Source organism: Haliotis rubra, unplaced genomic scaffold (assembly GCF_003918875.1).
Source record: "Haliotis rubra isolate DU_JTF1 unplaced genomic scaffold, ASM391887v1 Scf345, whole genome shotgun sequence".
In the NCBI taxonomy this organism is placed as follows: Eukaryota; Metazoa; Mollusca; class Gastropoda; order Lepetellida; family Haliotidae; genus Haliotis; species Haliotis rubra.
The window spans coordinates 974,655-998,181 of NW_025767019.1; the positions used below are offsets into that span (position 1 = coordinate 974,655).

Consider the following 23,527-nt stretch of genomic DNA (forward strand, 5'->3'; position numbering starts at 1 on the left):
GTCACAAGCCAATCCGACATAGTCTCTGTGACAATACAATCCTTCTTTGACAGGACGATCCCACATGGCCTCTTTGACAAGACAATCTTCTATGACAAGACAATCTTCTTTGACAAGAAAATCTTCTTTGACAAGACAATCTTCTATGACAAGACAATCTTCTTTGACAATACAATCTTCTTTGACAAGACAATCTTCTACGACAAGACAATATCACACAACCTCTACTGCCTCCAGTCAAATGTCAATGTAGTAAATATCAAATCTACACAACAGATCATAATTAAATAGGCCTATTCTGTGTCACTACTTGCCAACACCTGCTGTGAAGCATCAGCAATAAATACACACAGAATCACTGTTAAAATAGAAGCCTCTGTGATGGGAGGGAGCTGGGTGGGGTAGGGGTGGGTGTCGGTGTGATGTTAAGGGTCTGGGTCAGGACAATAATAACACTGATACACATGTCTCAGACTACCACTAACTGAGGGCTGCCCAATGGGTGGGGCCATATACACTGTTGCTCTTTTCAGAAGTGCAAGCTTTGTGTGGAATTAGATGTTGGTTCAGTGAGTGAGTGAGATTAGTTTGACACTGCTTTTAGAAATATTCCAGCAATATCATGGTGGGGGACACCAGAAATGGGCTTCACAAAATGTGCCCATGTGGGGAATCGAACCCGGGTCTTTGGCATGAAGACTAGGCTACCAGAGTGGGAGTGGGATGGGACGGAACCAATGCTAAGGTGGGATGGGCTGTATAGAGGTGTTGGGCAGGGTTTGGGGTTGATTTAACATGAAGGTTTGGGATGGGGGTTTGAGTAAGTGAGTGAGTGAGTGAGTGAGTGAGTGTGTTTTTACGCCGCTTTTAGCAATATTCCAGCAAAATCATGGCCGGGGACACCAGAAACGGGTTTCACAGAATCACACATTGTACCCATGTTCGGATTCGACCCCTGGTCTTCAGCGTGACGAGCGAACGCTTTAACCACAAGGCTATCCTACTGTCCCGATAGCGGTTTGAAGTGATAGGACTAATATCTATGCACTGATGTTCTTTTCAGGCTATCAGTTTATGCTGGGGTGGACAGGGGCACTGTAGGGGTGGGGGTAAGGTTGGGTCAGTGTGGGAATAGGGATTGTTGAAGAGTTACCAATACATATACATGTTTGAGCTCTTCAAGCTACCACACTCAGAGGAGCAGGCCCCGGGGTCGGGGTGGTTGCAGGTGTGTTGGTTGTTGTTGCAGTGGGGGTTGTAGTGGGGACGTTGGGGGAGTAGGCTGGGGTTGGGGGCAGTTGCCCTATGAAGGAGGCATCGTGACTGTAGGGAGACAGTAGAGAGTGCAAGTCATCACAGTCATCCAGCAAGTATGGCTGGGGGCGGGGCTCTTCGTGGAGAGGGTATCGGCGCAGGCAGTTGCAGGCCACAGCAAACACGGACACGCTTCCCGCAGCCGAGATCAGGTAGAAACTGACATCAAAGGAAACTTCCACTTTCTTGTTGTCCCCCTGAAGCTGCTGTACTTGTGTCGTGATGAAATAGCACAGGATGTTCACGATCACACAGATCACTACTACAATACAAGAGGACATGAAAAATACACCAGTGAGTGAATAAACAATATAAGAGTAATCCGTACAATACAGTTCCATTGTTTCATGTTTACTGTACTAGTATTCTAGCTATGTGGGTGGGTGAGTGAGTGAGTGAGTGAGTGAGTGAGTGAGTGAGTGAGTGAGTGAGTGAGTGAGTGAGTGAGATAGATTAGTTTTATGCCTTTAGCAATATTCCAGCAATATCAAGGCGGGGAACACCAGAAATGGGCTTCACACATTGTACCCCATGTGGGGAATCGAACCTGGGTCTGCGGCATAAGTGGACGCTTTAACCACTAAGCTACCCACCCGTTCCCTCTAGGTATGTGATGGTGGTCAGAAAATGATGTCTTGAACAATGTAGTGATTGACATCATGAGCATCTACCCATGCAACTCCATGACATGTGGTCAACCAAGTCACCATGGTGACCCAGGGCCCAACCCACAAAACATTTGTAGCCCTACAACATTCGCAAGTCTATGATAAACTACAGAGTTAGAAAATATTTTTCACAGCACTGTCTGGAATGGATGTCGCCAGTTCCTAACTAGAGCCATGAACCTTGAGAAATCTGCTTTCTGATTGGTTTGTTAGATATACTCTGGCCGATCAAAGTTAGTGACAAGGCAATTCTGACAAGGCCATTCTGGCGTCCTCAGATCTTTGTGAAATTGGGAATTGAGGTCTGATTTTAGCAAGACAGTATGATGTGCATTTTTCTTTGTGTTGAGTCATGTAGTGCGTACCTGTCAGAATGCTGAAGATGGCGTTACGATGCAACATGCGGAAGGTTCTCTGTGTGGGCCCGGTTAAATCCAGCAGGAAGGCGATGAGGCTACAGATGACAGCAACACAGGAGGCAGCTATCACCCACTTGAACACCATCACCGCTTTTGTGGTCACACAGTTGGCCATCACTGGGAAAGACATTAAAATGATAGCAGTACAGAACAAACTGCAACAGATTGGGTTTCTGCTTAAAGTTTTTACTTTCATAAACATAAATTCAAAGGTAAATATATTGCATCATAACACTGCATTGAACATCCTTTTTCAAGACATAAAATTTAATGCCACTTCTTTGTCACTTCAGGATTACCAAAGAAAACTAGCAGGGGGCTACCGCTGTATGGGCTATGTAGATACTTTAAACAGATAAACAGTAATCTTAATCCCTGCATATAAGACAATGCCTAGCAAAAACAAATTAGAACAGAATAGATAAATAATCTTGTCTAGTGATGTTTAATTGCAAATTTGCATATTTGAAATTGGAATAGAACTTAGAGTATATAGTAAACAAACTGTTTCGGAACTATCTGGCACACAACGTAAGACAAGAAGAAACAAATGCAGTGAATGGTTTTTTTCAGTATTACATAAAAAATTCAACATACCTTATAAACTTAATGATAATTTGCCATTTTCTTATTATTACAATACAAACTGAATGGTCTTTGCACATTGCAATTTCTATTTAAAGTGTGTGTACATTCAATACTTTGGTAGTTTTCTGGTGGTATTCACAATAGACCCCTACTTACAGGATCTACCATCAGTCTTACCGTTTCCTTACTGGAACAAACACAGCTAACGCTAATACATGTAAAACAATTCAGCTACCTTCAAAGAATGTGTGTATTTTAATTTACAGGTTAAAACACAGGAATCTTCAACCAGGATGAAGACTTACCATCCACCACACTTGGTCCATACTGATATAATACACTTGAGCCTTCATCAGGATATGTGCCTGGGGCTATAAAATGTCCACTGTAGAAAAACTGGAAAGCACCCAGGAAGTGCAATCCACCCCGTGGTCTCTGGATGAGGCTACAGAGTCCATTGTAGATGGACACCCATTTGGGTTCCGCCAAGGCCACACACAGAATCACAATAGTTATCATGTTACAAACTGCACCTGCAAAGTTCCGTTCACGATGTTTGAAATTACAGTGGGAATGACGTCGAGGACGACTCTGGCCATCACTGTGACGAGTGCGTGATCGGTTACTTGAACGACTTCTTCTTGACGTCGACTCCCGACTACGAGTTCTCCCTGAACTCCGTGAACTTGGCATTTTCGGTACACTACTGATGCATACCTGGAAACATCAAGATTCTGTTTCTTCATAAACATACTTCATTAATAGGAACATACAGTCGTGCACCGTTTATCCGAACCTCAGATATCCGGAAAACTCGCCTTCCGAATGAAAATTCCTTAAAACGAAATTAACAACGTTGTAAAATTACTCACTTATCCGGAAATCCAGTTTCCGTCACCGGATGGTCATTTTCACACACAAAATGCTACATTATATGCATTTGTTTCTCGTATATACGGATGCCGGAGCACTGTCAGTATGTTTACACACATATTTTACTGAGTGGCCTTGCGTACCCTAACATAAAAGAAGTTGGCAGTCTTTGAAGCGTAAGAGGATTAACTACCTGTAATTAGCAAGGCGACACTGAGTAAATTTTGAGTTGGTTTAAAGGCGTGTCAATTTGTGGGTCACTATAATTACGCTGATAAACTGTTGAATGTCTTTTTACATATGGTCCTAGGTTCAGATATCCGGAAATTTGTTTATCCGGGACAATTTCAAGAAAAACACAAGCGTCCGGATAAACAGGTCACGACTGTATCTAGTTGTTCCAAAAGGTAACATTGCACATTTTGAATACACACCATGGTCTGATTTTTCAGATCTAGTTTTACATGATTATGAAAATTACAGCCAGATCAACATTTTACATTTGTTCGTTTGATGCATAATGGTGCACTCAGCAATATTCCTGCTATATGATGTCTGTCTGTACAATAATCAAGTCTGGGACACACAATCCATCACTGACATCATGAGTATTGACTCATTGGGATACAATGATATGCAGCCACCAAGTAAGAAAGCCTGACCAACCAATGCAATTAGTCACCTTTCACAACAAGCATAGGTTGCTGAAGACCAATTCTAGACCCAACATCTCAACAGCATTAACACAGTTTGACAATGGGTCAAAGGCTCCAGATTCAGGCTATCTGGCATTCTTTGTTGTTCAAGTTTAGTGTGCTTTGGTGACCACCAATGCTGTCTTCTACACAAAGGTTTTATCTTTCAATATGGCTACTTACATTTATTAAACGAGTTAATGATTTGGTATCAAATGAGTGAAAGAGAGTTTGATACTAAATCTTTCACGAGTTTAATAAAAATAGTATTTCATGGAAGCGAGTAATAGTATTCTGTATATTACTCTCCAACATAACTTGATAGAAACTGCCTAGTGTGATGACTCTCAGTTTTCCAAGAGTCAAGCAAGGTCTAACACCATTAAAACAGCGGTATTAGCATTGTGACGTCACAACTGTACTGTAAACCATTATGATGTTTTACGTCTAGCGGGATTACACAAGTCTAATCATGCTAATATTGCTATTATTACGCTGCAGCATCTTCCAGTGGGGAGTAATAAACAAAGATACTTTATGATGTGGAACCAATAGGCGTAACGGAAGAAAAGACAGTTAAACGCAATCAGATGTTGTGATAATATGGGTGTCCATTTGTGCTCAAAGACAGGGTAGAAAAGCACAGCAAAGTGCACCTTGGGTAGGTAGATGTCTCCGTCTGTCCATCTGTTTACAGTAGGATATCACTATTTGGGCTTGTAAAAAATGTTTCAAAGAATTTGCATGCCTGCCAAGCTTTACTAGCAAACCAAATATCGACCATGTTGAGAGTCCTTAGTAAATTTGGACGGGACAAAGGTCTGTGTAAGTCTCACATACAATCAACAAAAGGAGGAACGAGTGAGTCGGTTATTGTAACATCCCGTTGAAAAGTACGGTATTTAACTAATAAAACATTATTTAACTAATGCACATTATATATCAGGGTCAGTTCTTAGACTATGAAATCCTGTTGCCTTTTGGTTGGCTGTTCCATACGTAATGATGCCAAAGAGTTAGTCATGACAGATCCTTTCAAATGAGTCGCCGATGTTTATCCGACCCAGGCTGGAAACAATGACAGTTCAGTTCCCAAAATATTATAGCCAATAACTAGAGGCGTGTATTGTCAAGCGTACTCACAGATAAAATAGCAGGTTACGTTTCTAGGCAACGGTCCAAATCAATATACCTCTAAATCTTTCTTCTGTCACCAATTTTTCTCACATCCTTTGCAGAGTTATCTTTGGAAACCGGAAGGAGCTTTTCGGTTATATTCGGCTGTTCCCGTCAAATCCCTGTCGATGTGTGACAGTGCGCGGAAGATGCGAATACCGACCATACCCAATGTAGCTGAGATACATAATACTTACATACATATGTGAACGCTACTGTATGTATCTTAGCGAACTTGCTCGATGGAAATTAAAATAGAAATTGCACACAGCATTTATATATAGAGCGGGTGAGAGTTATTACCCCATTTTCAGAGGTGTTGTCATGATTAACTAAGAGTAAGAATCAGATGTAACTCAGGACATGTCGCGGCTCTCGGTTAGTTTGGGTCGAGAATCATGGCTCCAAGAATTGAAGTTCAATTAAATGTTCTGTATATTACTAGTTCATACCACTACTTAACAGTATCTGGGTGCAGACTAGTTTTTGGAAACCATACTGTTCCGACGAATCCTGTTTCATAGTGTGGAGTGTAGGAAATTTCCCCATCAGGACAATTCCCCACTAGGACAATTCCCCATCTTGACATTTCCCCACACCTGTTTTGTAACCAATAGGACAATTCCCCACTCATAAAATTGTAGTACAATAGAAGCGAGGGTTTAACTAATATTTGCATTATGTGTATTCACTTATTAGGGCACCCGTGAAGATCTGGGGTAGAATAGGTCTTCAGCAACCCATGCTTGCCACAAATTGCTTGTTGTACAATAACGGGTATGGGTGGTCGGCTCAGCTGATAATAATGGTTGATTATTCATGCTTCAATTGTGGCGAACGATGACAAGTGTCATCGATTCATTTATTCTGGGCTAGGATCGATACCTCATGCTGTTGATCACTGATTAGTCGGGGCCAGATTCGACATTTTCAGACCGCCATATAGCTGGAATATTGCTGAGTTACAAATGATGAAACTAAAACAGCAGACTCACTGTCACTCCCTTATTAGGGGCAATGGGATTAACTAATCTGTATGTTAGGGGGTATGTTGGTCAGTAAGGTCATTAGAATGTTTTTATAATGATTTCCTGTGGTTTTCAAGATGGGACTCAAGATGAAGTGAAAGTTTTCAAAGCAATTAATGATTTCCTGTGTCCATCATCCCATCTAGCAAAGGCCACGTTACAGTATAAACTTCTCCAAGATTAACTTTCTCCAAGATAAAATGAGATTTACAATAATGTATTAATATTCTGGTAAATTGCTGTCAGATTCCAAATTTTCTGAAATGGAATTCATTCCGAATAACCGTTTATGCGAGCTCCACTTGGTAACACTGCTGTTACATGTGTCAGGAACTGTGTCATTAATTTTGTATATATATATACCTTCTTAGCTATATTAATACAATATATATATATACAATCTCAGCTTGTGTTTGTTCATTATTTGTGATGGGTGTGGGGAATTGCCCTACTGGTTACAAAACAGGTGTGGGGAAATGTCAAGGTGGGGAATTGTCCTGATGGGGAAATGTCCATACACCTCTTAATATACCACTGAGAGGTGATAAACCCAATGTTATTATATGTGTTATAAATGTTATTTTGCCAGGTGCCATTTTGCTGTGGTTCCGTTTTAGCCTAAACCCGTTATTATATACAGGGTGTAGTTTGGATTTGAACGCATGACCAGAGGTGTGAGGATGGCCTAAGGGAAGCAACTCTGTTTTAAGACCTCGGTGCCCCAGAGGAGTGGGATCATAGATATATCTGGTATATCAGCAGAGCATGCACTAATTGGAGTCTGTATCAGCCAAACCAGAGGATGATATCATGACATTATCTGTCTGGTTCCGTGAAGTTAATGAGGCTTAGGAGTGAGGAAATAATATATTCTTTGATGAGCATGTTGAATTTGTAGAATATATTCCTGTGTACAGAAGTTAAACAGTATTTACTACCATGTTGGGCCTGTCATCTACTACACAGGCATTTACTCCCATTTTGGAGCCTGTGGTCTGATACACAGGTGTTTACAACCATGATGGAGCCTGTGGTTTGTACACAGGTATTTACAGCCATGATGGAGCCTGTGGCTTGTACACAGGTATTTACAGCCATGATGGAGCCTTTGGTATAAACACAGGTATTTACAACCATGATGGAGCTTTTGGTCTGTACACACCATGATATGAAGCCTGTGGTCTGTACACAGGTGTTTACTACCGTGCTGGAGCCTGTGGTCTGTACACTGGTGTTTACTACCGTGCTGGAGCCTGTGGTCTGTACACTGGTGTTTACTACCGTGCTGGAGCCTGTGGTCTGTACACACCATGATGGAGACTGTGGTCTGTACACTGGTGTTTACTACCGTGCTGGAGCCTGTGGTCTGTACACTCCATGATATGAAGCCTGTGGTCTGTACACAGGTGTTTACTACCGTGCTGGAGCCTGTGGTCTGTACACTGGTGTTTACTACCGTGCTGGAGCCTGTGGTCTGTACACACCATGATGGAGACTGTGGTCTGTACACTGGTGTTTACTACCGTGCTGGAGCCTGTGGTCTGTACACACCATGATGGAGACTGTGGTCTGTACACACCATGATGGAGACTGTGATCTGTACACACCATGATGGAGACTGTGGTCTGTACACACCATGCTGGAGCCTGTGGTCTGTACACACCATGATGGAGCCTGTGGTCTGTACACACCATGATGGAGACTGTGGTCTGTACACTGGTGTTTACGACCGTGCTGGAGACTGGTCTGTACACACCATGATGGAGACTGTGGTCTGTACACACCATGATGGAGACTGTGGTCTGTACACACCATGATGGAGCCTGTGGTCTGTACACACCATGATTGAGCCTGTGGTCTGTACACACCATGATGGAGCCTGTGGTCTGTACACACCATGATGGAGACTCTGGTCTGTACACACTATGATGGAGCCTGTGGTCTGTACACACCATGATGGAGCCTTTGGTCTGTACACACCATGTTGGAGACTGTGGTCTGTACACTGGTGTTTACTACCGTGCTGGAGACTGGTCTGTACACACCATGATGGATACTGTGGTCTGTACACACCATGATGGAGACTGTGGTCTGTACACACCATGATGGAGACTGTGGTCTGTACACACCATGATGGAGCCTTTGGTCTGTACACACCATGATGGAGCCTTTGGTCTGTACACACCATGATGGAGACTGTGGTCTGTACACACCATGATGGAGCCTGTGGTCTGTACACACCATGATGGAGACTGGTCTGTACACTGGTGTTTACTACCGTGCTGGAGCCTTTGGTCTGCACACTGGTGTTTACTACCATGATGGAGACTGTGGTCTGTACACTGGTGTTTACTACCGTGCTGGAGACTGGTCTGTACACACCATGATGGAGACTGTGGTCTGTACACACAATGACGGAGACTGTGGTCTGTACACACCATGCTGGAGCCTGTGGTCTGTACACACCATGATGGAAACTGTGGTCTGTACACACCATGATGGAGCCTTTGGTCTGTACACACCATGATGGAGCCTTTGGTCTGTACACACCATGATGGAGCCTGTGGTCTGTACACACCATGATGGAGACTGTGGTCTGTACACACCATGATGGAGCCTTTGGTCTGTACACACCATGATGGAGCCTTTGGTCTATACACATCATGATGGAGCCTGTGGTCTGTACACACCATGATGGAGACTGTGGTCTGTACACACCATGATGGAGACTGTGGTCTGTACACACCATGATGGAGCCTTTGGTCTGTACAAACCATGATGGAGCCTTTGGTCTGTACACATCATGATGGAGACTGTGGTCTGTACACACCATGATGGAGCCTATGGTCTGTACACACCATGATGGAGACTGTGGTCTGTACACACCATGATGGAGCCTGTGGTCTGTACACACCATGATGGAGCCTGTGGTCTGTAGACACCATGATGCAGCCTGTGGTCTGTACACAACATGATGGAGACTGTGGTCTGTACACACCATGATGGAGCCTGTGGTCTGTACACTGGTGTTTACTACCGTGCTGGAGCCTTTGGTCTGTACACACCATGATGGAGACTGTGGTCTGTACACACTATGATGGACCCTTTGGTCTGTACACACCATGGTGAAGACTGTGGTCTGTACACACCATGATGGAGACTGTGGTCTGTACACACCATGATGGAGCCTTTGGTCTGTACACACCATGATGGAGACTGTGGTCTGTACACTGGTGTTTACTACCTTGCTGGAGACTGGTGTGTACACACCATGATGGAGACTGTGGTCTGTACACACCATGATGGAGACTGTGGTCTGTACACATCATGATGGAGCCTGTGGTCTGTACACACCATGATGGAGACTGTGGTCTGTACACTGGTGTTTACTACCGTGCTGGAGACTGGTCTGTACACACCATGATGGAGACTGTGGTCTGTACACACCATAATGGAGCCTGTGGTCTGTACACACCATGATGGAGCCTGTGGTCTGTACACACCATGATGAAGACTGTGGTCTGTACACTGGTGTTTACTACCATGTGGAGCCTGTGGCTTTTACTTAGATATTTACAACCATGTTGGAGCCGGTGGTCTGCTACACAGGTATTTACTACCCTGTTGGAGCCTGTGGTCTGTACACAGGTATTTCCACCCTGTTGGAGCCTGTGGTCTGTACACAGGTTTTAACTTATGTGATGCAGCCCATTGTCTTTTCAAAAGGCATTTATTACCATTAGGGAGTCTTAGGTTTGTACACAGGTGTTTTCACCCAGAGCCTGGCTACTGCACTCAAGTATTTTCTGCCATGTTTGAGCCTTGGTTCTTGTACATAGGTATTAACACCCAAGTTAGAGCCTGTGATGGAATTAACAGGTATTTAGTCCCATTTTGGAGCCTGTGGTCGGTACACATGTATTGACAACCATGTTTGAGCATGTGGTCTTTACACAGGTATTTACTACTATGATGGAGCCTGTGCTTATACACAAGTATTAACACCCAAGTTATTGGCTGGGATCTGATACACAGGTATTTGCTTGCATGTTGGAGCATGTGATCTAATACACAGAGAGATTAGGTAAACAACTGTCTTATTGTATCCAACTATGGACACACATTTGCTGATTGGCACATGTGCTGCTGTTGATTCCCAAAAGAACAATAAGTCTATGTAATGCAATCTGTAATATAAAATTTATTCCATAAGTCTTGAATATTGATAACAATTGATAATAAGTGTAGTTTCTGATTTAACAAATATATACATATCTACACAGTCCTCCATTCATCTCAGATCTGCCATGTGAACAATGGACAACACCCTGATAACAACAAAACATCAGCACAACGATCTTGTTGTAGTGTCGTTACATTTGTCATTCAGCTGATATCGACACTGTGCTTCAATAGTCAGAGAGGACTAAAAACCTTAAACAGAAACTATATGGTGCATAAGTGGATAAGTACAGTGAGGGCACAGCTGACTCTACTAGACTGTAGGTCTGTGAATACTTACGGCAGATAGGAACGACAATGTTCCTATGCTCCTGTTTTTGTTTGCTGTTTTATTTCTTGATCAGCAGTCACCACAGAGAACTGTTAACAAGGGAAATCCATGTAGGTAGATATATGTATGTCTGTATACATGCACCTTCTGGCGTGATCAGCTGGGTTAGCATACGTACATTACATCTACCGGTGTGGGGGTTACTGTATTGACAGGACATGGAGCAGGGCTGTTAGCATCACTGTTTACTGAGTGAGAGTGTGTACAGGGATCTCAAGAGGTGAAGCTGTATCCAGAGATGTAAGTTGGGGCATTTACATGAAATTCGGGTGTGTCTGTGTATAGGGACCTGGCAAGAATTTGTTTATGGTGACCTGGGGTCATTCTGTTTACTGAGACAGACCCAGAGAAAGAGAAATACAAGGTTTAGATCAAACAGAGATACAGAGAAACTTGAAGCACTAGACTGACTGACTGAGTTTAGTTTTACTCCGCTTTTAGCAATATTCCAGCAATATCACGGCGGTGAAGCACTAGAAATTAACAACAGTCAAAATCATAGACGTCTCACACGGATGATGGAATGTAGGCTACTGCCGACTATTTCAGTCTTGCAGAAAAATCCACTTTTGTATAAGTGTAGCAGGTACATTTCGTGAGGTAGATCGGACGATCACTTCACCAGGATCCATTATACAGGAAGTATAAGAAGACCTAGTGTGTGTTGAGACCTCCCATACAAATGTGGACAACAAGCCTTTGTCTGGGTAGCTAATGATCCTGTTGACACAGAGTTTCCTGTCTGACCAATTTCACAATGACATGACACAGGACCTCAAGCAACGCCCTAGTAGGAGGCATTACTAGGGCTGCCATGATTCACTGAGTACCATGGAGTGATAATGAGTGTCCATTTATATAGCGCCAAACTCCACACTAGGTATGCTCATAGCGCTAACAATCAAGGCACAGCACATTATTACCCCGATAACCCAAGCTGCCTGTTAGGCGCTAGAAGGTTTATAGTCATATGACTTTTTCCACCGGGTACCCATTTTCCTGCTGGGTGAACAGATACAATTTTGAACAAACTCACTTGCCTAAGGTGAGACCACATGTGTCACATGTGCTTCGTTTTGGGGCAGGACTCAAGTCCTAGAAACTCTCAGGAGTCAAGCTGCCAAACACGGTCACCCATCCAAGGACTCTTGAGCTCAACGACGCTGCTTAACTTCACCGATTTGTGACCTGAGCTTTGAGCACAGGACTACACGCAACCACATGTACCATGATACGAGAATTGTGTCCTGTGGTATCAAGACATCAATAATGAAGCTTGAAACATTGTCAACATAATCTTACTAAATCTGCTTTCCTTTTTTCTATTCATAGGTTTAAAAAATGATGGCCAACTAAATTCCATGTAGTTGGTTGAAAAATATATATGAAATTCCCCACCCAAAAAATGAACTACTACTACTAAATAAAATACAAACAAATTTTAAAGCAAGAAATGAGTTGGTGTTGAGGGTTTGGCACTTGACCCTGTCACCACTGTTTATACACACAGATAATGGAAGCGCAAGTCTTGGAACACATCAGGGATTAAATGGCCGGTTTTAACTGGGGATGTCATATATCGCAATGTCCTACATTTCTTAATGATACTGTATTGATGCACATTTATGAATATTGATACTTTATTAATAATTCAACATCAAAGAAACATTTACATTAGATAAGATTAAGATGGACAATAAGGAGGTAATACACTGAATAAATCATGCTTATATCTGGCAATATGATGTTTACCTTAATGTCCAGATGAATGTTTTTCACCTTTTTTTAATTTCCTGTATGACCTTTAGGTAATTTCAAGATCCAACTGTTTACAAACAGCAGTGGTTTTGTCCTTGATACAGATATAAACTAAATCAGGTACATGTGTTGGGACCACAACAGTCTGGAGCCTCTGAATGAAAGTGTTGAGTGTTCACACATCTGATTGTCAAACATATCCTCACATTACAGTCACATTGCAGACAGTGTTTCATTGCATGGCTTGACATTCAGTGGGTGTTGCCATGGTAACCAGATCCTAAGGTCTTAATCTTGCAAAAGAGATTAAGCTGACTACATCATATGAAAATATAGTTCTATAAACAAGATAATGTAATATGATCATTTGATCACAACCAACAATAAACAATACAACAACTTGTGGGTTAGAATTTCCAGATCTTCAACATGTTCATCAATCAGTACATATATAAAATACATACATATTATCACACTTCACTGGGATTGGTAAACTGTAGGTACCTCAGAATATATACACAATTCAGTCCATATAAGGAATGTAACAATAGTGGTGATGGTGATACTGCCCTGTGTAGAAAACAGTATGATGCATATTGCCCTGCAAAGAGGCACTGATAATATAGCCCTAAAAGAAGCCAGTATATGACATATTGCCCTACAAAGGGTACATTATGCTACATACTGCACTACAAAAAGGACAATATGATACATATTGCTTTCAACAGGGTACAGTACCATTCATATGGCTACATAAAGGGTACTCTGTGTGTGTGTGTCTGTGTCTATAAACTGGATATTGTACCATAGATATAGATAAAAGCAGAGTGCATCATATTTGTGACAAGAAGAGCTCTTATTTAACCAATATTTCAGATCAGCATGATCAGACCTACTGGTGTTATACTTAAGGATAAGAAACTTAACATTTCTCCCATCGAAACATATTTCACAAATCTTCAGGGATTTGTACAGAAAAGAGCTGTTCCTCCCCATATTATATGAACCTCTAAAACAAGGTAACAATGGTAGTCATGAAAGCGATTTTCCCAATATTTAACCAAAACAATAAATAATGATTCTCTCTTGTATATTTCTTTCATCCCTAAAGCAATAACATATTAAATCTTAGATGTTCATTCCCACCCACCTCCCTACCAAAACCCCTGCCACACATTATATAGTTGTCATCAATGCCAACAGACTTCTTCCTTAACTTCATTAAATATACAAAATACATTGTCAAAGCATGCTTCATTAAAGTCACATCCGTCAACAGTTTCTGTAAAATCCTGATTTTCATTTTTTAAATATCAGATTAAAATATAATGTTCATTTATTGTGACCAATTCATTAAAATCCTATCATATATATTCATGACCATCATCTTTCCACTCAAAACCTCTAACAATATATGTCAGGTCTTTGAAAATGAATATGAATGTGTGTTGGCTGTAGCCTGTGTAACACTGTGATGCTTCATTCTCTATTTTACCTAGCACATCATCTGAGACTGGTTTCCTGCTATACACTGACATTGAGAGACTCCGAAGCAGCTGACGCCTGTGGGGTGGGTGTCACCCCTGGTGATGGTGTGTCAGGGGATGGAGAATATGGGGGTGGGGAGGTGTTGGGGTGGGGCTGTCTGCTGGTCGTACAGAGCTGCTAGGGACTCCATGTCATCACATTCATTGAGGCGCTGGTATGAGACGTCTTCACGCACAGGGTAGCGTCGGCTGAAAGAAACAGTTACATGCCACGGCAAACACTGAGGCACTTCCTGCTGCTGCCACCAAGTAGAAACTGATGTCAAAGTTGACTTCCACGTGATCCATCTTGGTTTTCTTCTGAATGTTTTCAACAAGGAAAGATATCCAGTAGCAGAACAGGTTGATAACCACACACAGGACCACTGAAACATTCCAGACAAACATAATATTTCACTGAAACATGTGAAACATATTGATAACAGTTTGCAGGGTCATTGAAACAAATAAAAGACCTACTGAATCTTCACACACAATCACTGAAAAGTATCAAACACATGCTCTAAGTCAAAGTCAAAGTGACATCATAACCATGGTACAATATAACACTACTTGCTGTACGTTTGTATATTTAGCATTATAGCAAGGTCAGCAAAACTGTTGATCAGCATGGCAATTTACTATTTATTACTCACCCATTGAAGATATCACTGTTTAATAATTTTACAATGTTATTACACATTGTGTAATAACATCACGTGGTGCCATACGTATGACGTAAAACTGGTTTACAGTTATGACGTCACAATACTAATACCTCTGTCACAATAGTATTAGACCTGGCTCGACTTCCGGAAAGCTGAGAGTCATCTCACTCGCTGAATTCTCAGGAAAGAAATAGTTTGCTCGATATTAGTTCGCTAATGTTGGGTGAGTAATAAATAAAATACTAAACTATGTCCCGTGTAATACCATATTTAAGAAACTCGTGAATGGTATTGGTATGTAACTCGCTTTCACTCGTTAGATACCAAACCATTCACGAGTTTCATAAATAAGGCATTACACGGGACATCGTTAAGTATTCTCTATTTATCAATGGTAAGGTTTATCTATTGTAAGTTTCGGCTCTTACTGTGGTACCATTTTGTGCCTACCTGTAATAATGCTGAAGATTGCATTACGATGAAACCTTTGCAGAACTCTCCCGGATGGCCCTGTTAAGTCAAGCAGGAAGGAAGCCATACCGAACACAATCGTCAAGAAACAGAAGAAGATTACGATCTTGAAGAGCAGCACCGACTTGCTATCCACACAGTTTATCAACACTGCAAAGACAGTTTCCGTCATGTATATGGCAACAGTCAGCGTTAAGTGAGTCTATTTCAGGTAGTCTCCTAAAACACTATCCTAGCAATAAAATGATAAGAAAGAATAACCATGGTAACATTTCACACTATGACATAACTGGCAGAACTATCTTATTTTCTCCTCTTGAGCAATCAGTTCACTTTCATGATCAACTGATTTTATTTACATTGTGCTATTTTCTTAAAACATTCATTTTGGGCATATTTCTGATCTATATATAATAGTCATATATATTGATATATTTCATCCCAACCCTAGAAATCAAATATATATTCCCTTATATTGGGTAAAACATCTACAAGTTTCCTTATTATTTGTAGCATTATACCTAATTTCTTCGGTTCGATCCCCGACCGTGTCATACCAAAAGACGTTAAAATATGGTACTTGTTGGTCCCTGCCTGGCTCTCGCATTAATGGGTACAACAAGGACTGGTCGGCTCAGAGTCAGTATACGGTAATGTGTCTGAGTGGGGTATTCATGCTTCACTGCAGCATGGTATCTCGGTGAGCTAGCACTATAAAACCAGCTTAAGTCTGGGCTAGTACAAGCACATATACTCGCATGCACGTCATCATATGAGCGAAATATTCTCAAGCACGACGTTAAACCCAATTTCACCTCACCTCACCTAAATTCTTCACAAAAATTCATAAATTCATTCACAAATGATGTTTTCAAAATGCGCAACAAAACAGCAGAAAGAAGGAACTGTTATCCCCCTTTAAGTGTGACTACACATGATGGGGTGACTGACCATCCTGTGTAACAAAGAAAAATCAAAATCTGCTAAAACTTCATTGACAAGTGTTTTCACTAACAACATTGATCCAATTACCTATCACTATACTCTGGAGTCTGTCACTTATTTTGTACATATATATATATATTTTTTGGTGTGTGTGTGTGTGTGTGTGTGTGTGTCATTCACGTGCTTCTCCATAAAAAATGATTATCCCCCCACCCCTACCTATAAATTATGAACGGTCCCTTACAAATGCTGATAATTCTGAAATGATAACTATACCTTCATCTGGATTTGAACCGTAATGGTACTGTATAGACTTGTCCACGGTAACGAGTTTGCCACTGTAGAAGAACTGGATGACACCCAGGGAGTGAAGATAGCCATCCTTAGTGTCGGCTAAGCTGCAGCCCCTTCCCCGTAGTGATATCCACCGGGGTTCAGCCATTGACACACACAATAGCACAATCGTCATCATGCTGCATACTGCTGCCGGATAGTTTCTCTCCTTGATCTTGAAGCGAAATCGGCTATGAGTATGACTCTGTGAATGGTTTCTTGATTCTCTGTGTCGGGTACGAGATCTTGCTCTGGATCGACTTCGTCTCGTGCCTCCCTCACGATTTCGCCCTGAACTCCTACTTGTACTCGAGGGCATTGTTACAAAAAAATTGAAACTATTTCTCCGCTTTCAGAACTGTTTGTTTATGTCAACTGCCCTTGCAGGATGCGGTGAGTTATATACAGGATACAAATCGGAAAGTAGATATGTCCGAACCACCCAATGACAGTGAACAGATTTCAGTATATGACGTGACTTCAAACTACTGGGAGGATCTGTCAGTTGTCTCTGTCACTCTGTCATGTGGAGTTCTAATCACGACACGCCCTAAGTTGCAAGGAGACACGTATTAAAACCCAATTTAAAGACGCTTCCGGGTTCCTTACACAAGCCACACAGGTATCGACAGAAAAATGTTCCAGGTTTTCTTTAGAATTCGTATAACATCAGATTTCCATTAAGACTGATAAATCAGATCATCAATAGAACAACATATTAATCGTCATGTTTCCGAGAAACAGAAGCTGTTAGAAATTTCGAACTCGTTACAGAAGAAAGTGAATAGGGTCCCTCGACACAGATAAACCCGGAAGTAAACAAAGAGTTGACCGCAATGACCTCGGTTATACGTCCACTTAAAATCGCTTGCTGGATAAACGGTTGACTCGCCCCTCACGTGGCGGAATAATCCGAACGTTACCGGTGAATACCGAAGCTTTTATTGTTTACCGAAACATGGCCGCCTCCACAAGCGATGGAGGCCAATCTCACATCATTGATGATTTGGAGACAGCGTTTCAGGTTCAGACACACGACATTTGTTTTCTTACGCCCCTACAACTTAAATGTTGATGGAAACATTGATTGAATTTGACTGGACATGCGCTACCATGTGTTTTCTTAGCCCTGACTTTTGGAGTTGAACATTTCAGATGATCATGCAGTCACTTATCATGCAGTCACTTATTGGCACTGCTGATACAACTGTCATGAGCCTGTAATAAATTGTATGTTGTCCACAGCCGATCTAGAGCAGTTGGTCGTTACCGGGTGCACAATGTTTCCTATTAGCAACTCGTGGTCTTAGAAACAAGGGACCAGTGTTAACAAAGTTAGTAGGAAACCACTTCAACAACACGACTAGTACGGTATGAAAAATGCAGTTCACCAGACGCAGCATACGCTAATTGGCTCAGGATGTGGTTCTCTCTTTATCGATCTCCTGTGACTCCCCAATCCTTAGTTTAGTGTTTGCATGGGATACTCCGAACTTTAGCCCTTAAATAATAAATTCCAACGAAGGACCCCATGCCTTACTAATCTTGGGGTTGGGCACCGTGGTGTTCATGTGTTAGTTATCTTTTTAAAGGAATTGATCCAACTCTGTTGTTATGTCATTTAAGTTCAAGAAACCCATCATCGTAAAACTGTATATTTAATAATCAATGATAGAGTGACAGCATAAGGCAGCTGCATATGTTACATCCACATAATGTGTGATGTGATAATATGAAACCACTTAAACATGAAATCATATGAGTCATAGTAAATCATATATATGGTGGTCATGCCCATGCTTGTCGTAAGAGGCGACTAACAGGATCGGGTGGTCAGGCTCACTGACTTGGTTGACACATGTCATCGGTTCCCAATTGTACAGATCAATGCTCATGCTGTTGATCACTGGATTGTCTAGTCCAGACTTGATTATTTACAGACCGCCGCCATATAGCTGGAATATTGGTGAGTGCAGCGTAAAACTAAACTCATTCACTCACTATGGTGGTCATGGTTAAGACTCCAGGCTAGTGACCCAGCGAGCTTGAGGTGTTGGGATTGAGCCCACCTGTGACCGGGTGTAAAATCATTGGAGTCAACTTTGTGTGCAGACTCTTTCAATGTTGTCACAACCCCTAGTGTACAGTACACAACCCTGTGCATTTAAAAGAACCCACAAATCCGTTGATATATGACCAGATGGTGGCCATATGAATACGTGCAAACACCTAGTTAGGGTACAGCAACGTACAGTAAACTTTGTCAAAATACTGTGACTATGTCCCAATCCACCCATCTGTGAATGGGTACCATTGTAAGGATGAGAAAGCTGCAATAACTTGGTGCACATATTGGCTTGCAAGGGTTGTATGATCCCCGGGGAGTTGAGATTGATAATACAATGTGCCGTTGAGATTGACATCCAATGATCGAGGGGATAAAATATCAGCACCTTGAGCATGTACTAGTTGCATGGATATTTGCGCTATATAAATATCTTATAAAAAAAAATATATAACATGTTATGGGGTGTAGTATTTTTATATGATCAATTTCATTACAACAGAGTACACATTATATCCAGTATTCACTTTTAATTTATGTCTCTAAATCCCACAAAACATAAAAGATGGTACACTGTTTAGTGGAGGAACAATTTCCATTTGCCAGAATCTTATCAATGTTATGATGATAAATACTTTAAACTGATATTCCACAATGTGCTATCTCCATTGTATGATGGCAAATACAACTAAGTTTAGAGCCTGATTATAATGAGATTTATGCCCAAATAGTCTCACTATCAACATACAGATAAATTCTTTTCCATGTTGCTTGATGAGAGAGATGGACATTGTGACATCACTTCCCAAATGCACCTATCTCAGCAATTGGGTCCACATTATTTGCATAGAGATATCACTGTATATTTAGGACAGCTGTGGGATTACTGATCCTAAAGGTGTATTTTTGGTTTCAGAATTGCCTTGCCTTGGTGACAACCCAGGAGCATTTCAATGTTGTTGATTCAGAAGAGACGAAGACAGGTAGGCATTCATGGGGACACAGAATCCTTTTGGGTTGACCAAAATATTTTTTACAAAAAGAAATGAATGAGTGATGCAGTTTCATGTTTAGTGCCATGCACTTTATATATCTGAAACTGTTAGATTCATATTTCCCTGAGTTGGCTCTGTTGAGTATTCATGGTGCTAACCATGTCTGGAATTACTGGTTAGGTTTGAAACCAAGAGGCGACTAAATTAGACCAGATGGTTAGGTTGGTTATGGCATTGATAGAACATGATTCATCACACCTGGCTTTCCACCCATATAAAGCTCACTTACCACATTATGGTTGAAATACCGTTCAAAGTTAAATACAGATTGATTTCAGGGATAAAAACTGACACTGTTGTCTTAGCTTGATTAAGCTTTTCTTATGTTAATGGTAACATTCTATTCCTAATTTTAACAGAATTACAAGGGCAGTAAAATAGCAATGAGATCAATGCCAGACGTGAAATATTGTTAAAGCCTTCTAAACCATGACAAAACCATATGTATAAATGGCAGAGCACTGGTACGTGTATGTGCTAATATGGGTTTCCCAGTATGACTGCTGCTTCAACAGATGGCATACAAACAAGTCTGGACTGAAACCTATGTGGGATTCTAAGATGCTTCGGTGAATGATCAAAGGTACCGACAGTACTTTATCAGACGATGATGTGCACTTCTTGCATTACGTCACAATGTATTGGCGTCACTGCGCCATTCTAGTCTGCCCCCTCGTAACAGAACACTTTTGCATTACGTAACAATGTAACCGACGTCACGATGCATGTCAGTTGTCATCGCTTCGTACAGCCTCCTACCGTTGACTACTCCGTTGCATCCTGTTTCTTGGTTTGCAGTTGCTTCATTCAGCTAACATCACTGGTGGAAACATTATGTTTATGTTTTCCGATGGATAAAATGTCTCAGTAACAGTAACGTTCGCAATGTTTACATTCCCACAATGCAATCGTGGAATGTCGCTTGACTGGTCAGCTTCATCTGGATGTACTGATCTAAACTTACGTTGGTAGTAGAAATGCGACGCTCATATTGCCCCATATGGTTTACGTCAATCCCAGATGTAACTAAAATAATTTAGAGAAGATATTTAATCCGAATGTAAACCGTCATCAAACTGTTTATCATTTGCATTTCTGGTAACGTTCGTCTTAATGTTGGGGGGCAGACATGTCAATAGAACAGCACATCAGTTAGCCCTGTGCGAAGATTCTTGATTTAGGTCACTGGCACCGTCGTTTGTTTTCTGCCTTAGATTAATCGTAATTATCCTTAGAAAGTATTAAATTTTGCATCTTAGAAAATAAATACAGTCCGCTCTACCACCATTTATTACACTATACATAGTGGTAGACGCGAACTGTATTTCTTAATTACAGACCTCTAAACTGCAGAGACATGTAACAGCAAAGATGTATCTTAACCTGTTCAGAGGCCGATGATCGGCCCCAAGTCTGCGGCCAATGATATAAAAAAATTCCAGATCAAAATAATATTTCCCAATTGCCCAGAATCAATAAAAATATGAACACAAGTTTGTGCTAATTTGCATGTACATGGCACATAGTTTGAATCATAGATAAATCCCTGAACAGTATCTGACTATGTGATGTGTATATGTTGCAGGGGTGGATCACACAATATCCAAGTTCCTGGATTTAGCTCGTCAGACAGAAGCATATTTCCTGAGCCAGAGACTGATCATGTCTACAGAGAAACCGGAGCAGGTGCTGAAGGAGGTGAGTGTCTCTGGCGATGTGGAGCAGTCTAAAGTGGCTGTACTATGTGATGTGTCATCACTCTGTATATTCTTGCTGACTAAATACGTCCACAGCAGAATATATGCCTAGCAACCGATATTGGTTGTAAGAGTAATCTAAAATCATTGCCTGGCAACAAATACTTGAAGCTGAAATATTGCTGATTGCAGTGAAAACTAGTGTTGGGAATCGGAAACCAAATCCACTATCGATTATTGGAGGATTGTGGTGAACGATTATCGATTATAATCGAAATATATACATTTTTAATGTAATCACCAATGTTAAGGGTTTTTCCCCAGTTTTTTTCTAAATAATGGTTTTGTTTATAACTAATGCTGTCATGCAATGAAATGCACGCATGCAAGAAAGACACTGGAATTGTAATTAAACAATAAAAGTGGTTAAAATTTTACAATGTGCATAGCTTTACGCTGCTGAGCGCATGTTTGTTAATAATTTTTAATCCTTCTTTCGATCGATTTTCGATTATTTTCAATCATCGGAACATCAGTAGTGAAAACAACATTCATCACTGTGTTCAACATTTCCATGGATAATATCTCCCCATAACCCCCTCATTCCATGACCCTTACAGCCTATAACAACAAAGTTCACAGTTATGTGGGCAATCTCTGTATGTTGCCATTCATTATGTTCATTATGGCTCAAACATATTCTTCTTCTAGGCATACTTAGATTCCAATGGGCATACTTAAACATCTTGAGGGCCTATGTTTATCCCAGTCATATCAACAAATGAAAGTTACATGACAATTTCACTGTTTCAGGACATTGCAGACTTGAAGAGTGAGATTGAGAGAAAAGAGAAGCTGATTGAGAAACACCATGAACGTCTTCAGCACTGGCAGAACCTCCTCCGTAACATGCCTGGCACCGGGACACCCCAGCAACCCTCCCTTCACCAGCAACAGCCCCCACAGATGCAACAACCACCACCTCCCCAGCCCATGCACCCACAACAGCACCCAGGCATGGCCCCGTACCCAGGCCCCCCCATGCCAGGCACTGTCCCCCAGCCCTTCGTCATGCCTCCCCCTCAACCTCCACCAGCATACCAACCAGGGCCCCTAGCTTACCTTGAACAAACCATGTCAAACATAGGTATGCCTGATCGAAGATAACATGTATTAAGTGCTGGCCAGCATTGGTTTGTCTGATCAAAAATAGCATTGTGTCACGCACAATATTGGTATGGCTGGTTTAAGATGGCATGCATGAAGTCTTGTCCAGCATCAGTATGTCTGATCGCACATATCATGCACTGACTGATGACAAATATTGGTATGGCCAATTTAAGATGTCGTGCATTGTGTCATGTCCAATATAGGTATGGCTTGTTTAAGACAGCCCTTGTTAAACCATGTCCAACATTGGTCATGTAGAAGATGGCATGTGTTAAATCATGTCCCAACATTGGTCAGACTGAAGGCATGTGTTAAATCATGTCCAACATTGAACATTGGTCAGACTAAAGAAGGCATGTTAAATCATGTCCAACATTGGTCAGACTAAAGAAGGCATGTGTTAAATCATGTCCAACATTGGTCAGACTAAAGAAGGCATGTGTTAAATCATGTCCAACATTGGTCAGACTAAAGATGGCATGTGTTAAATCATGTCCAACATTGG

General features: G+C 41.4%; 3 protein-coding genes across 5 annotated transcripts; 1 reads left to right on the forward strand and 2 right to left on the reverse strand.

The window, feature by feature from the left end:
• Positions 1-96: 96 nt before the first annotated feature.
• On the reverse strand, positions 97-5,827 carry LOC124284822 (transmembrane protein 127-like). Of its 3 annotated transcripts, none has more exons than XM_046720946.1 (4): positions 5,750-5,827; positions 3,295-3,706; positions 2,348-2,518; positions 97-1,576 (listed from the first exon to the last, which is right to left on the reverse strand). In XM_046720946.1, exons 2-4 carry the CDS (start codon positions 3,680-3,682, stop codon positions 1,179-1,181), a joined length of 957 nt encoding a protein of 318 aa, XP_046576902.1. In that variant the 5' UTR covers positions 3,683-3,706; positions 5,750-5,827; the 3' UTR covers positions 97-1,178. The 3 variants fall into 3 exon arrangements, with proteins under 3 accessions (XP_046576902.1, XP_046576901.1, XP_046576903.1); XM_046720945.1 differs by having other exon boundaries at positions 5,701-5,808; XM_046720947.1 differs by having other exon boundaries at positions 3,295-3,723; positions 5,701-5,797.
• Positions 5,828-12,860: 7,033 nt separating this feature from the next.
• On the reverse strand, positions 12,861-17,854 carry LOC124284823 (transmembrane protein 127-like). The gene is given in 4 exon segments (XM_046720948.1): positions 12,861-14,827; positions 14,829-15,004; positions 15,737-15,907; positions 16,979-17,854. Coding segments are annotated over 4 exon segments (861 nt in total). The 5' UTR covers positions 17,355-17,854; the 3' UTR covers positions 12,861-14,689.
• Positions 17,855-17,974: 120 nt separating this feature from the next.
• LOC124284824 (mediator of RNA polymerase II transcription subunit 28-like) lies at positions 17,975-23,364 on the forward strand. Its single transcript, XM_046720949.1, has 4 exons — positions 17,975-18,059; positions 20,017-20,083; positions 21,741-21,853; positions 22,666-23,364. Exons 1-4 carry the CDS (start codon positions 17,994-17,996, stop codon positions 23,017-23,019), a joined length of 600 nt encoding a protein of 199 aa, XP_046576905.1. The 5' UTR covers positions 17,975-17,993; the 3' UTR covers positions 23,020-23,364.
• The last annotated feature ends 163 nt before the right edge of the window (positions 23,365-23,527 follow it).